Source organism: Lipophrys pholis (genome assembly GCF_963383615.2).
Source record: "Lipophrys pholis genome assembly, chromosome: 7".
Classification (NCBI taxonomy): Eukaryota; Metazoa; Chordata; class Actinopteri; order Blenniiformes; family Blenniidae; genus Lipophrys; species Lipophrys pholis.
In genome coordinates, this window is record NC_137638.1 from 1,470,936 (window position 1) to 1,485,767 (window position 14,832).

At 44.7% G+C, this 14,832-nt stretch overlaps 1 protein-coding gene across 3 annotated transcripts in view; it reads left to right on the forward strand.

The window, feature by feature from the left end:
* Positions 1 to 14,563, forward strand: part of smarca2 (SWI/SNF related BAF chromatin remodeling complex subunit ATPase 2) — a 50,506-nt gene extending 35,943 nt beyond the window's left edge. For all 3 annotated transcript variants that reach the window (XM_080468378.1, XM_080468379.1, XM_080468380.1), the window contains 5 exons: positions 1,763 to 1,868; positions 2,236 to 2,337; positions 5,657 to 5,783; positions 6,234 to 6,367; positions 11,531 to 14,563. In XM_080468378.1, the coding sequence (XP_080324504.1) occupies positions 1,763 to 1,868; positions 2,236 to 2,337; positions 5,657 to 5,783; positions 6,234 to 6,367; positions 11,531 to 11,566 (505 nt within the window). In that variant the 3' untranslated portion in view covers positions 11,567 to 14,563. The remainder of the gene's footprint in view (positions 1 to 1,762; positions 1,869 to 2,235; positions 2,338 to 5,656; positions 5,784 to 6,233; positions 6,368 to 11,530) is intronic.
* Positions 14,564 to 14,832: the final 269 nt, after the last annotated feature.

Here is a 14,832-nt window from a genome sequence, read left to right on the forward strand (position 1 = left end):
ACACGTCTTCTGTCGTTGTGAAGCGAAACCTGAGCTGTTTGTCTTGTTTTTAGGATTGTTATTGCTACGAGGGTTCTACTTGAAACCAGCTGATTTAGTTATTTGAGCTAATTTAGTCCTTTTAGCAGATTTACCTACGTTATACTAAGTTTTTAATCGGTAGTCCTTGTAGTGAATTTAGCTGCTCTTCACTATCGCCAATGTCCTCGGGCATCCACTGGAAAGTACCGTTTCCTCCAACAGACATGAAGTCATGTCTTTGGACCAAACTTTAAGGTCTTCTCAGTTTTGTCTAGCTCCTCTCCTCTCCAATGTGTAAAAGCAGAAGAATGCGTCTCCCTGTTACATGCAGCCGCCGCGGCTCTTCCAGGAAAACGCCACCTGCCTTTCCAAAGTCACATTCTTTCCTCTGTGAGCTGATTCCCCGAGCATCTCGCGCTCTGGACGGACTTTCGTGTTTCCACTCCAGGACTGTAAATCCCTGCATTTCTAGAGCTTTCCCTGCAGAATGCACCAACTACATACACTTCCTAAAATCGCATTCTGAGCTTAATCCACCGGGGGGCGCTGCTCTATATCGGCCAACACACCGAGAAGAGTGCAGTCGTTTTTGGGAGAGACGAAGCGGAAGGTCACAATAGATTGGACTAAAGTTGTGAAGATGTTCAAGACTTCGAGGTCGCTCCTCAGACTCTTCTAGCATTTGTTATTCATTTTTTAAACTATACTGGCCCCCTATGGCGACCACTGGTACTGCTACATTAGCCCGAATCTGATTCGATGAACACAGAGTACGTACAGCACATAAGGCTCTGCGTGCATCGATATTAGTAAATACATTAACTCCTCCAGCGGGTTTTTGTTGTTTTTCTGCTGTTTTCACCATTTAAGCTTTTAGTCTTTTTGTTTCTTTTTTGTTGTTTAAAACATTTTATTATTTACTATTTGACTTGCTTTGATTTTTCCACTAATAACTAGTTTAGCTTTTTTGATGGTTTTGTTAGATTTTTTTTATTTATAGAGCACCGTTCAAACACAAGGCAATTCACAGAGCTTTACAAAGAAATTAAAGAAATACAGAATAAATAAATACATTAAAGCTTTAGAAGAAATGAAAGAAATACATTAAAACAAATAATGAAGAAAAGTACAATAAATAAGATAAGAGACTTATTAAGATTAGTTTACTAAGTCGGTAGAGTCTGTTGTTTATTCTAAAGCCTGTGCATTTAGGAATGTTTTAAGTCCTGATTTAAAAGAAGTGAGTGTGTCAGCAGTCTTCAGGTGTTCAGGAACTTTGTTCCACAGGTGAGGAGGTAGGAACTAAAAGCTGCTTCGCCTTGTTTCTTCTGACTCGAGGAACGCTGTGTAAAGCTGAAGCTCCTTGAAGCTTTTGCCACTTTGTGCTGTTTTATCCACTTTAGCCATTAAATTTGTGTTGTTTAATCATTTATTTCAGTTTACCGAAGGCACAATCAGCATTAATGAAAGCAGTGACAGTGAATAAATCTTTACAAATCTGAAATTTTCCTGAAACCAGGCTGGTGTTGTTCTCACTGTGCTTGTGTGTTACGTAACCTCACCACAGCCAGGCAATCATCATCGGAACAAGTGTGGTCAGGGACTCGTATAAACCGTCTCCCTCCACATGAAGGAGACTTCGCTCTGAATGGACTCCATTCCATCACAATCTTCTGATTTGTGCTTACGAGTACAGATCAGTCAAAAGCCGAGCATGAATGTGATTCTGCTGTGTCTTTAGGTCGGGAAGACAACTGAGCGAAGTGTTTGTCCAGCTCCCATCCAGGAAGGAACTGCCAGAATACTACGAGCTGATCCGGAAACCCGTGGACTTCAAGAAGATCAAGGTGAGTTAGCCACGATGACTCGGCGAAAATCCCTCCTGCCTCAGGCCTTGAGCGTTCCTTCATTTTTTTGGATGGCGAGGAGTGTATTACACAATATTTTCCTTACACTTAAAAATGCGGTTCAAAATTGAAACTTCTCTGACTTTAGCTTCGGGTGTCTAGTGGACCGACTGATAACTCTACGGGTTTGGTTTTCCACCAGAACCAGTTTGGGTTTTAAGGGATTTGCTCAGGGGTTCAAGGCGCTGACCCATGAGCAGCAGAGAAATCGATGACTCTTGTTCGCCTTGGCTCCTCTGTGTTGGCATTTGAAAGCCTGGGCTGATTTTCCGAAGCATTGAAGTCGTGGCTGTTTGTCCGTCCACAGGAACGAGTCAGAAGCCACAAGTACCGGAGTGTGGGGGACCTGGAGAAAGACGTGATGCTGCTGTGTCAGAACGCACAGACCTTCAACTTGGAGGGATCCCAGGTAACATCTGCTGCTCCGTGCAACTTTCTGAAAACCTAAAAGATTTGGAGAATATAGCCGCCAGGGGTGTGATGCCGTCAAAAGGATCTGAGCGTTTGTGAGGGTCTGGCTCACAGTTCCAGCTCTAATTCATCTGTGGGCCTGACGACCAGACTTTGTGCAGGACCGTCAAACTGGATCATCCAGTTGGAACAGGAAGGGACCACATTCCAAATCGTCCCCACCAAGGTGGCAGCCTGAAATAAGGTTCCTTTAACTGGAACCAAGGGGCCCGGCCCAACTCTCCAAAACAATAAAAGATTAATTCTGCAGATTGAAAGGAGACTGAATTAACATTCACATTAATAGCTGCACCAGTTTCAAAAACATTAACAAGGAATTGTCTCAATACGTCTTAACCTGAAGACGTTTTCAGACTGGATTCCTCTCTTGTAGATGTTGGAATAAGTTGGTTGTGCCTTTTGGAGCAACGAGCTTCAGACAAACTTCGCAGCGCGCGACTCACTCGTTGCACGTCTGTCGCCACAAACTCAAACCAAATCCAGACAACTGAACATAATATTCCCTTTTTTCTCCTCGTTCGCGGCAGCCACCTTGTTGCTGTGTGTGCATTTCTGTGAGAAGCTCGGGGAGCTACAGAGCTTTGAAAGCAAAAAATGCGCCGGAGCAAAAGAAGAAAAAACTCAAATTTCTTATTTTTTAAATTGTCCGCAATCTAAAAGAAATGGACATATTGCCCAGGCGTACCTCGGCCTGATCAACCAAAAGGGTCTTTTACACCTTCTGCTTTACAAACCGCTCGATGTCCCCAATGTCAGGGCTCCTGGTCAGATATTGGCAATGGTTTTTTGAGAACGTGAACATTCGGTAGTTTTCCTGGCGTGAGAGTAGATGGACGGTGAAAATGGAGGATTAGGTCGTGTTCCAGCTCGTCTCCTATGAAGGGAACCTTTCCTAACATTTACTACGCCATGGACCTGCACCATGAAGAAAGACGCTTTACCAGAGCTTTGATGTTGAATGTTCACGTCACACGGAGTGGTTGTTTTACAGAAAACACTCGGTGTGACACCAACCTGACTTAGAAACGACAAAGTTTTCTTTCTTCTCTTCTTGGATTGTTTTCAAAAGAACAGCAAGAGCGTGAATCTTCCTGAAATGGAAACTTGTAAAACGCTTCGTTTTCCTCTCAATCCTGAACACCGGGTCTGCTCACGGTTCTTCTTCGGATAAACTAATGATTTGACTTGATAAAGACAGAAAGGAAAGTTTAACTTGGTGGAGAAGTGAGACGAATGGAGCCGAGGTTCAATCTGCACTTTGCCACATACGAAAGAAGTTTATTGTCAGAAATGGAAATATTTCAACGATATAATCACAGACAAAAGACGCCATAATCGTTTCTCAAGAACCCCCCCCCAAAAAAAAAAAATAAATAAATCAATCAAAGTTGTTTTTCTTAATAAGTACAACTTGTGATAAGTAACTTTCAGGAGCCTCGTGGTCCAGCATCAAGAAAACAACCTAGAACACCTGTCGGCTGCATATCCTCTGTCAAAGCCCCAAAGCAACACATTTTGAGCCGCATTGTTGGAATAACCTTGGATTCTCGAGTATCCTGAAGGAGATTTCTCTTGATGGCCTTGCTGAGGTGAAGCGGTTATTTTTTGCGTGATGAGTCGGCGTGTGGGCCGCGAGTGAAGGAGAAGACATAATCACTGCCGAGCACTCGTGTCACTGTGACTTTATAATGAATCATCTTCAGGAACACAAGAGGATATCGGTTAATCAGGAAGAGGAAATAGAACTGACAAGTTCCAGCATCTAAAAGAAGCAGTTTACGCAACGCCTGAAGAGAAAAAGTTTTTAGCTTCGGCCTTTTCAGAAACCCAGAAAACGGCGTAGTCGGCATGCCAGGCCACCAGTTGGCGCTGTTGTTTGTCTTAGTAGTGAAAACACACTCGCATGCAGCAGAGAACAATACGCTGTAAACATTAACAAAGAAACACGGGCATTTTAGTGGACGTTATTATGGGTGACTCTCGACGGTAAAACTACCCATATGAACTGTGGAACCAGAATATGATCTGGAGGCCACCATGTTTGTTATTGTCGCGGTAGCGGTACCAGCGCTCCCGCCAGTTTCAGAAGATAATGTTTTCAGTGGCTCCGGGTGCTGTTGTCGTCTAAACAGACGTCCAAAATGCAACAGTAGTTTTGCGTTTTCCCTTCAAGTCGTTGCCGTGGAAACGAGGCCTCAGCATACCGCTGCTCTGAAACTCCAGAGTCACAAATCTCCTTTCCATTGATGACCGATGCTCTTCATTTTCTCACTTACTGTGAGCTCTTACTGTGATCTAATGAACCGTCTGGATCAAACACTCTCACTTCATCCTTCTGACAAACGTTTGTCCTCCAGTTTGTGCCTGTTGGGGTTGAACAAACGATGCTGTTTGTGCTCGGTTGGCTATTGTTTTCCTGTGTGGGGGGGTGGGGGTGTTACTCCCATCCAGAGCAAGGCACACACTTCTCCAGACAGAGCACTCCTGTATCGCTTGATAAGTGTATTTTTCATCCAGTGGTCTGACGTGCCGTCCTTCCAGTTTTTTCAGTGTGTTTCGTCACTCTGGTGACATTTCATGGTGTTTTACTGGTTCTTAACCGGGGTTCTATCGTGGGAAAATCAGTTTTGGGCACATGACACAAGTCTATGTTGTTTGGTTTGCCAAGCATGTTGGGCTTCGAGCCTCGCTGCCTTTTTTTCTCACATGTAAGGTGCTGGTTTCCATGGTGATGGCAACGTTTCCCTGTATCAGTGGAATCAAAGGTCTGTTCTGCAATGCGGCTCATCATGATTGACACCCGTTCAGTTTTTGCCTAACCTGCACAGTATCCTCATAAATAAATGGAAATGTACCACGTTTATAGGAAAAATAATACGTTTATATAATCGTGATCTTTTAGTTGGAAGTTCAAAGTAATTCAACAAAGGAGAAACTGGAAGAAAAACACCACAGTTAGTGTCTCACACGACAGCCTAATGCTTCTTGTTGCATCCAGAAGCTTCTCGCTCTTCTTTTCTCCGTCACACGTTTCGCTCTAAAGTCTCTTGATAAGTCTTTGATTTCATGATTCCTGTGAGACGGTCAAGTCCTCCAGTACCAGATGGAGCAGCCACACAGCATGATGGTTCCCCCACCGTGCTCAACTGTTTCTTTCCTTCCTCTGGTTGTTTCATTATGTCTGATTGGTGTAAATATTCAATATATATAAATATCTGAAGAGGCAACGGGAACCTTCTGTTATTTTTACCTCACAGATATATGAAGACTCGATTGTACTTCAGTCTGTCTTCAAGAGTGCCCGACAGAAGATCGCCAAGGACGACGACAGCGACGACGACAGCGAGGAGGATGAAGACGACGATGACGAGTCCGAGGCCGAGGGTAAGGGTACCTCCTGCTCCTCGTGGCTGTAGAAACACTGATGAGTCACCTTTAATGCATTTTACTATATTTTAACCAAAGTTTGTCTTGTTTTTTTCAAAACAATTATCCTCATGGGTTTGAGAGAATTTGATTATTTTTGTATAACAAAACAACTTTCCACCAAGTGTCCACAAACCTGTAGTCTCAGTTTTTGGTATGAAACCACAGCAACACACAGAAAAAAAGAAATAAATCTTCTCAACGAGGGTCAAAGTGTTAATTTTCTCTCGACTAATCAGCGGAGAAGTTTCTGCTCAGCCGGAAGGTTTAGTGTGTGAGATTGAGAGAGAAACCGTGAAGTGAGCGACCTTTCCCAGGATCGCTGTCATTTACGTCTTCCGACCGAGCAAACGGGGATTGTTGCTTTATTGCCTGAACGATGCCGTCGGCCTCTCGTGTCTCCTCCAGCCAAGTCGGTGCGAGTGAAGATCAAGCTGAGCAGGGACGGCCGTGGACACGACAAGGGCAAGAAGAGGCAGAGCCGGGGCAAAGCCAAGCCGGTGGTGAGCGACGACGACAGCGACGAGGATCAGGACGACAACGTAGGTGTTTGTTCTCGTCTCTGGTAATCCCACCTCCATGTGGGAACGCCTGACAGTGTTTCTGACTCTTGGTTTGTCTACCCTTCAGTTTACCAACTAATCTATCCATCTATCTGTTTATTTATCCATCAATTTAGCGTTCGTTCGATCCCTCCATCCTTCTGGCTTTCTGTCCATTTGGTCACCAATTTGTTTGTTGGTGCTTCATTCAAAATTACCTGTGCTCCATCCATTCCTCCCATCAGTCTCACACACACACACACACACACACACACACACACACACACACACACACACACAAGCAAGTTCTCAAACTTCTTGCTCAGAGGCGACGGCACAACCCGGAGTCGCCTCCCTTTTTCTTTTTTCTTTTTTTTACTTTATTTTTATGTCCAAAGGTTTTATAAAGGAGAATAAAACATGAATCGAACACCACAGAACAGTCAGGTCACCGAGGGAGATGAATGTCTGAGAAAGGGAGGAGGAGAAGCAGATTTCTCTGTGTCTTGTGGGGTGACAGTAATCTGTGGGTGAGAGGTGTAGAAAGTGAGGGGTGGATTGGGGTCGACCCTGAGTGGGACTGGAACTCCATCCCTTCTAGAGTTTCCAGAGTCACTTTCTGTCAGTCTTACAACATTAAACTTCTCCAATCCTCCTCCTGTTCACCTCCTCCTCCTGTTCACCTCCTCCTCCTCCTCCTGTTCACCTCCTCCTCCTGTTCTCCTCCTCCTCCTGTTCACCTCCTCCTCCTCCTCCTGTTCACCTCCTCCTCCTCCTCCTCCTCCTCCTCCTCCTGTTCTCCTCCTCCTGTTCACCTCCTCCTCCTGTTCACCTCCTCCTCCACCTCCTCCTCCTCCTGTTCTCCTCCTCCTCCTCCTCCTGTTCTTCTCCTCCTCCACCTCCTCCTCCTCCTGTTCTCCTCCTCCTCCTCCTCCTGTTCACCTCCTCCTCCTGTTCACCTCCTCCTCCTGTTCTCCTCCTCCTCCTCCTCCAGTTCACCTCCTCCTCCACCTCCTCCTCCTCCTGTTCTCCTCCTCCTCCTCCTCCTGTTCTTCTCCTCCTCCTCCTGTCCTCCTCCTCCTCCTGGTCTGGTCGGTCCAGAAACCTTCAGTATTCTAAGTTTCTAGCTCCTCCTTGATTTTCCTCATTTGAATGTTGGATCATAGGAGCTGCATTCAGAATCTGCTGTGTCTGTGTGAGCTGGACTGGCTCCGCCCACACATGCCCATCTTGGGAAGAGGAGGAAGTACTTCCTCTCGTGGTGCCATGTGCCAGAGCAGAGCTGCCTAATTGTGGGAGGAGTCAAAGGGAGGGCCTACCTTGATTGGGATTGGCTAAACCCCCGATGACACTATATAGGGTTTGATTTCTGATTGGCTGGTTGGAGCAACACACTTTTTAAAACCTGAAACAAGCCAGGGACAGAGAGGACAGACTGTCTTCACTTCTGGGACGTCAGTCCAGGTATGGGGACGGTTAGTACTGCTGGAGAAAATTTAGGAAGTGGATTTTAATTTGACCGTTTTAACTGACAAGGTTGCTCACAGTTGGTGAGCAAATGTAGGAAAATGGAGAGGTGCATTATCCTGCATCATTTTGTCTCTGACATACGATTTCCATTTCAACCCACATCTCTGGTCTTTAGGAGGGCCTTAATGAGAAGGTCAGCAGTGTGCATCCTGGAGGTCGTCATCATTCTGCCAATTACTGCCATTGAAAAGCAGCATTAACGAACTCGCCAGCAGACTCTGGTACTGAATGTTTTGTGTTTGTCTCAAAACACTTCAGACACGACGCTACTTCTGCATTTTATCTTTTTGATTATAACAAATGTGATTACCACTGTCATGTGGGAGAACACGGCATTACCCCGTGCTTTTGAAAAACAATATGCAGAAATTGTGGCTGGGTGGAAATATGGTTTTAATTGAACCGTGCATTGTTCTGTCTATATTTACTCCCAGACGGGCGTCACATGCGCTCTGTCAGTTCAGTTTGAAGCTTTCAGCTGTGGGTGTGGGTGTGTGTGTGGGTGTGTGTGTGGGTGTGGGTGTGGGTGTGGGTGTGGGTGTGTGTGTGTGTGTGTGTGTGTGTGTGTGTGTGTGTGTGTGTGTGTGTGTGTGTGTCTCAGTTCTGCACATTTTCATTCCGTTAATCTTTCTGCTCTTTTGAATGTAGAATTATTTATTTACCTTTTTGTAGTTGTTCATTGAATCTCCAGCTCTGCAGCCGTCTGTCAGGCGTGACGGAGTTTCTCCGCTCTCTGTGTTTCCCCTCCTCTTCACGCCATGACGGCCCCCACTGCTGCTCTCACTCCCATATAATTGGTACTCAGTAGATGTTCCTAGTCCGAGCTCTCTTCCCTCTCCGCTTTATCTTTCTTCCCTTTCTTTAGATCCTCGGCCAACCTCGGCTTGTTCTTGTAAACACAAGGAGTTTAAATTATCACAACTAAATGATGGTGGTGCAGTTTGGGCCAAGAGAAAGAGCACTGTTACCTGGAAGAACCACTCTCAAGCAAAAAAAAGACATTGACATAAATGACTTGATCATACTGCAGTACTCGGTTATTACATTTGACATATGGGCATAATGTCATGGACGCTAATAAACATGTCAGATATTGCACAGAGTACTTGTACTCGTACAAAGCTTCCCGATACAACCCACCGAGTACTACGTGACGTCTTCCATCAGCAGCAGGTAGACGAGAGCACGAGTGATGACTGTGGTCTGGAGAATCTTTAATGTTCATGACAACGAGAAAAGTAAGACAGACTGTAAATTATGTTCTGACAGAACATCAAGAGGAGGAGAAAGTTAGTTCATACAACATCAGCAACTCCATCACCAGCAACTTCATCACCAGCAACTCCATCACCAGCAACTAAATCACCAGCAACTAAATCACCAGAGACATTTGAACCATCAGAGTTAGCCCGACGTCGCTCAGTAGTTTAACTGCTCAGCACTTAACTCTGAGCCGTGCTACATGCTAAAGAGTTTCAGGCTCACACACCAACGAGGCTACATGCTACATGCTAAAGAGTTTCAGGTTCACACACCGAGGCTACATGCTACATGCTAAAGAGTGTCAGGCTCACACCAGCCAAGCTACATGCTAAAGAGTGTCAGGCTCACACCAACGATGCTACATGCTACATGCTAAAGAGTGTCAGGCTCACACCAACGATGCTACATGCTAAAGAGTGTCAGGCTCACACCAGCGATGCTACATGCTACATTCTAAAGAGTGTCAGGCTCACACCAGCAATGCTACATGCTAAAGAGTGTCAGGCTCACACCAGCAATGCTACATGCTACATGCTAAAGAGTGTCAGGCTCACACCAGCGATGCTACATGCTAAAGAGTGTCAGGCTCACACCAGCCATGCTACATGCTAAAGAGTGTCAGGCTCACACCAGCGATGCTACATGCTAAAGAGTGTCAGGCTCACACCAGCGATGCTACATGCTAAAGAGTGTCAGGCTCACACCAACGATGCTACATGCTAAAGAGTGTCAGGCTCACACCAGCGATGCTACATGCTACATTCTAAAGAGTGTCAGGCTCACACCAACGATGCTACATGCTAAAGAGTGTCAGGCTCACACCAGCGATGCTACATGCTACATTCTAAAGAGTGTCAGGCTCACACCAGCAATGCTACATGCTACATGCTAAAGAGTGTCAGTCTCACACCTGCGATGCTATATGCTAAAGAGTGTCAGGCTCACACCAGCGATGCTACATGCTACATTCTAAAGAGTGTCAGGCTCACACCAGCGATGCTACATGCTACATGCAAAAGAGTGTCAGGCTCACACCAGCGATGCTACATGCTATATTCTAAAGAGTGTCAGGCTCACACCAGCGATGCTACATGCTACATGCAAAAGAGTGTCAGGCTCACACCAGCGATGCTACATGCTAAACATCATTAAAGTGACTGATACGCTCATCGCCAGCAGCTCGGGCTACAGGCTACAGGCTACAGGCTACAGTAGCGGCGGTTTGACTCCACTGCGCTATGCTACTGTACAATGTAAAGCTGGTGTGGGCGCATGTAGCGTCGACACAGAGGTTGTGTGGAGGTGCTTCATGGCAACGTGTTGCCTTCTCGTATCGTTTGCATGTGGAGTATAAATTAGACTGAATGGAATTTAATTAAACTTCAGAATCAAATTCAACCTGTGAACCAACAACTTGGCTTAAAGAGAAACGTCCCAACGACTTATTAGGAAAACCCCCTGAACAAACCCCGGGTGTGTGAGGAGGAGAGTAATAATATTTATTACTGCCGTCGTTCCGTCTCCCCACTGCTGTAGTTGTTCTGACAATAAACAAGAGCAAAACTTTAATAGTGTTCCAGCTGCTCACTTTTGTTGACTCTTGTCTTTCTACCTCGACGTGCCATCGGAGCTTTTCCAACTCGGCGTGAAATATTTTTGAATACCGGCACCTAATTAACTTTTCATCCACCAGAACTTGTTTAGAGCGTTCTAATTCCATCCATCGCTCAAGCCCCTCGGTTCTCCGGCCGCCTTCAAAAGCTGTTAAAGCAGAATCTGCATTATGCATGACCACCTACTCTAATTGGCTGGAGGTGAATAAGGAGCCAAACCTGATGAATAATGCAAATTTCTTTATGCTGCATCTTTAACCAACCACCCTAACCACGCCACCGCCAGAGATACCGGCTGATCTTAAAGGAAGGACAATAATCCGCTGTTGGAACAGAATGTTTTGCAGAAGGAATATCGTAAAACAGCAGCTCTGTTCATTAATGGAATGGTTCTCAATCCCCCTTTTTTTATTTTACTCAGGAAGGCTGTTGATTTCATTGATTCCACTTCAGACAATTTGCATGCAACGGTCCAGTGTCGCCCGGTGTTACGCTCACTTTAGTCCAGGAGTCTCGAAAAGCCCATTGTAGCATGTAGCATCGCTGGCGTGTGAGCCTGAAGCGCTTTAGCATGTAGCACGTAGCATCCGGGCGAAGGCCACCGGCTTCACCTTCACTCCTCCTCCAGTTCCACAAGCCTCCACCTCCTCTCCAGAGGCTGATGTGTTCCCGCTGTGACGAACCGCCGGCGCCTCCAGAGTCGGTGAACCTCCAGATCCTCTTCATCCTCTTCATCCCTCTGCCTTTCTCTCTGCAGGAGCAGTCGGACAAGAGCAAGAGCGACGACGACTGAGGACGGAGACGCCGGGGTTATAACTCCTCTCCACCTTCCATCGTTCAGGTTCACTATTGTTTTTTAAAATCAGTTCCCGTCTCTCCCCGTGCGACGCCGTCTCCCTCCCACCAGCTTGGAAATGTATCGCTAATAATCGACACCATAACAGCAATAGCAATCAGCTTATATTCCTCTTTTTATGGATTTTGTAGTATATTTTTTAACTGTGGGCTCCGACAGAGCACATAAAATTCAGTTTTGGGGGGAGGCGCACGTCACTCTATTTACGCTTTTTTTTTTTTTTTTTTTTTTTCGCTTTATTTGTACTCGCTTGCTTGCACTTTTCAAAAAAAAAAAAATAAAAAAAAAAAATGCACACCTGAGCAAGCCTGGACAGAAAAACTCAAGTTGCTTCTGGATCTTTGGATTCATGGTTTCACTGTGCAGAGTGCCAAAACGTGAGGACTCGAGCTAAACCCCTCCCACAAGAAACAATTCAACCGAATTCAGGCCACGTTTCCGCGTACCCGGGTATTTAAAAACAAACAAAACGTGATATCTCTCTGCGTTTGGACATTTACACACAAACGCAGCTTCGACTCTCCACAAAGGAGGATTTCTGAAAACTCTGGCCACAGTGGAGATCTGGATAAACTTGCTTCTAAAAAGAGGAGGCAGATGTGTTTGTTTTTTTTTTTTCCAGGATTCTGATTGGTTATCTTGGCTGCATGCTTCTCGTTACACTGCCCCCTACAGGTTTGGCTGCCCATTGTAGCTCTGAACCAGGTGGATATGCGGGTCCGTGTCAGTGAAGATATTGTTTTTAAACATAGAGGGGGAATATCATTTTTTGTAAAAAAAAACCCAGGTACGGGTAAAAGTGGCCTCAATCCTTCGTAAAGATCTAAAGAGGTTAGCGCCAAAGATTCAAATTAGGAATTTTAAGCTACGAATGTTTACAAGTGTTTTTTTGCTTATATCGCCAATTACTGCACCTTTAGAGGGAAGGAACATGAATTACTGAGGGAAACTACAAATAACTTTGTGGTACCAATATTTAGCCCAAACCACTCAAATGATTGTACGTGTGCTGCCAACGACTGCACCGCTAGCTAACGTCAACTAGCATTGGAACTCGGACAAAAAAAAGGAAAACAAACCTGAGTGGTATGAATTTCAGCCACAAATACATTTTACTGTGAAGTATCTTTGTCCTTTCTGTACCTGCGTGTCGGCTAGCCGCGGCGCCGTTTGGCTTTTTAGGGAAGTTACCGCGAGCTGCGCAAGCTAGCATTTTTAATCAAGCGTCGGTCAAATGTGTCCCGTCGTCTAAACGGCTGAATTCCTCCGTGTGTTTTTAAACATTGTCTTTAAACCTTAAGACAGTTTCTTACACATTTTGTAGATGAATTAAACTTGTCCACTGAATTGTAACGAGTAAAAGTGGAAGAAAACAAAGAAAATGCGGTTTCTTATGATTGATATCTTTCAGTTTTCAACTAAAACGATTGTGATTGTAGCGACCCGGAGTTACTAAAAACACCAGTTTTGTACTTTATTCAAGGGCGTGCAATGTGCTGGTGAATATATCGGTGTGCTGGAGGAGCGGCTGCTAACAGGCGCCCAAACTAAATTATTTTGAAAATATTTCTGTGTTTTGTTGGTTAGCACGCTGCCGGTGGGTCTTATCCCTCGCTAAGCTAAAGTTACGATAAGCTAGTAGTTTACTGTATTAATACACAAGTATTGTTAGATCGTGACCATTGTTCTGTTAAAAAAGTAAAATCTTTGGTCCTTTTGTGAGACAATCCAAACGTTTTCGTGCTTTTTTTTTTTCCACTTTTGCTTCAGACAAGGTTGTAAACCAAGTTAGTACGATAACTAATTCCTAAAATGTCAAAGTACCTTTTTTTTTTTTTTCTCTCTCACTTTTTTTGCCTTATTTGGTCGTAGGCGTCGTCCTCATTGGTCTTCCAACAAATGTCATAAATTTTGAGGATCTCCACTGTTTTTGTAATTGCTATATTTAAGTCAATGACAGTATTCGTAATACTATAAATTAGACTCGGCTTCCATTTACTAATTCCAATAATGCAGTATTTGCCGAGAACAAGGATAAATCTGCCTGTATTCATCTAAAAAGACATCGTAAAGTTTGTATCTGTTCTTGTACATGCTGATATTTTCTACATTTAAAATGTATTTTTTGTGAGATTCAGGTTTAAATACTCGCCTGATGGGAAACACGAGACTTTAAGGGGTCATATTATACAACTTTTCAACATTTTCCTATGTTTTTTCATCTTGTATTCTACGTTTATTTCTTCTCCTTGATTTTCCTCCAGTTGAATATTGGATCATAGGAGCTACATTCAGAATCTGCTGTGTCTGTGTGAGCTGGACTGGCTCCGCCCACACATGCCCATCTTGGGAAGAGGAGGAAGTACTTCCTCTCGTGGTGCCATGTGCCAGAGCAGAGCTGCCTAATTGTGGGAGGAGTCAAAGGGAGGGCCTACCTTGATTGGGATTGGCTAAACCCCCGATGACACTATATAGGGTTTGATTTCTGATTGGCTGCTTGGAGCAACACACTTTTTAAAACCTGAAACAAGCCAGGGACAGAGAGGACAGACTGTCTTCACTTCTGGGACGTCAGTCCAGGTATGGGGACGAGTAGTACTGCTGGAGAACATGTAGGAAGTGGAGTTTGTATAATATGACCCTTTCAGGCTTAATGCTCGCTCAGTTAGCACGCTAACTGAGCGAGCACGCTAGTTGAGCGAGCATGCTAGCTGAGCGAGCATGCTACCAGAGTTAGCACGCTACCAGAGTTAGCACGCTAGCAGGGTTAGCATGTGAGCCACGATTGCCAAACTCGTAACGATTGCTGATTAAATCAACAGTTAAAATGTGAAATCTGCAGCTGATTTGTTTTGTAGAGTAAAGAGTTACAGACTCGGGGTTTAGCCGGCCAAGATGAGACGATTGTTGGAGCACAGATGAAAATATCAACACAAAAAAAAAAAAAAAAAAGGTCAAATGATGCTGAATGTGCCGTTTTAAACTGCGATTATTCACAATATGTAATCCTCTGTCATGCCTGTACTTTCGCAGTCTTTCAGTATACTTCCCTAACGCTTTCATAAAAGTTGTGTAACCGAGCTTCGTTGTAATCTTTTCTTTAGATATAAGAAAGTATTTGGTCCTGGAGTCTCTCATCGCAGTAAATGTAGCGTCTGATCACCACGACGGCGACAAGCCGAGCAGAAAACCAGTGTTAACAC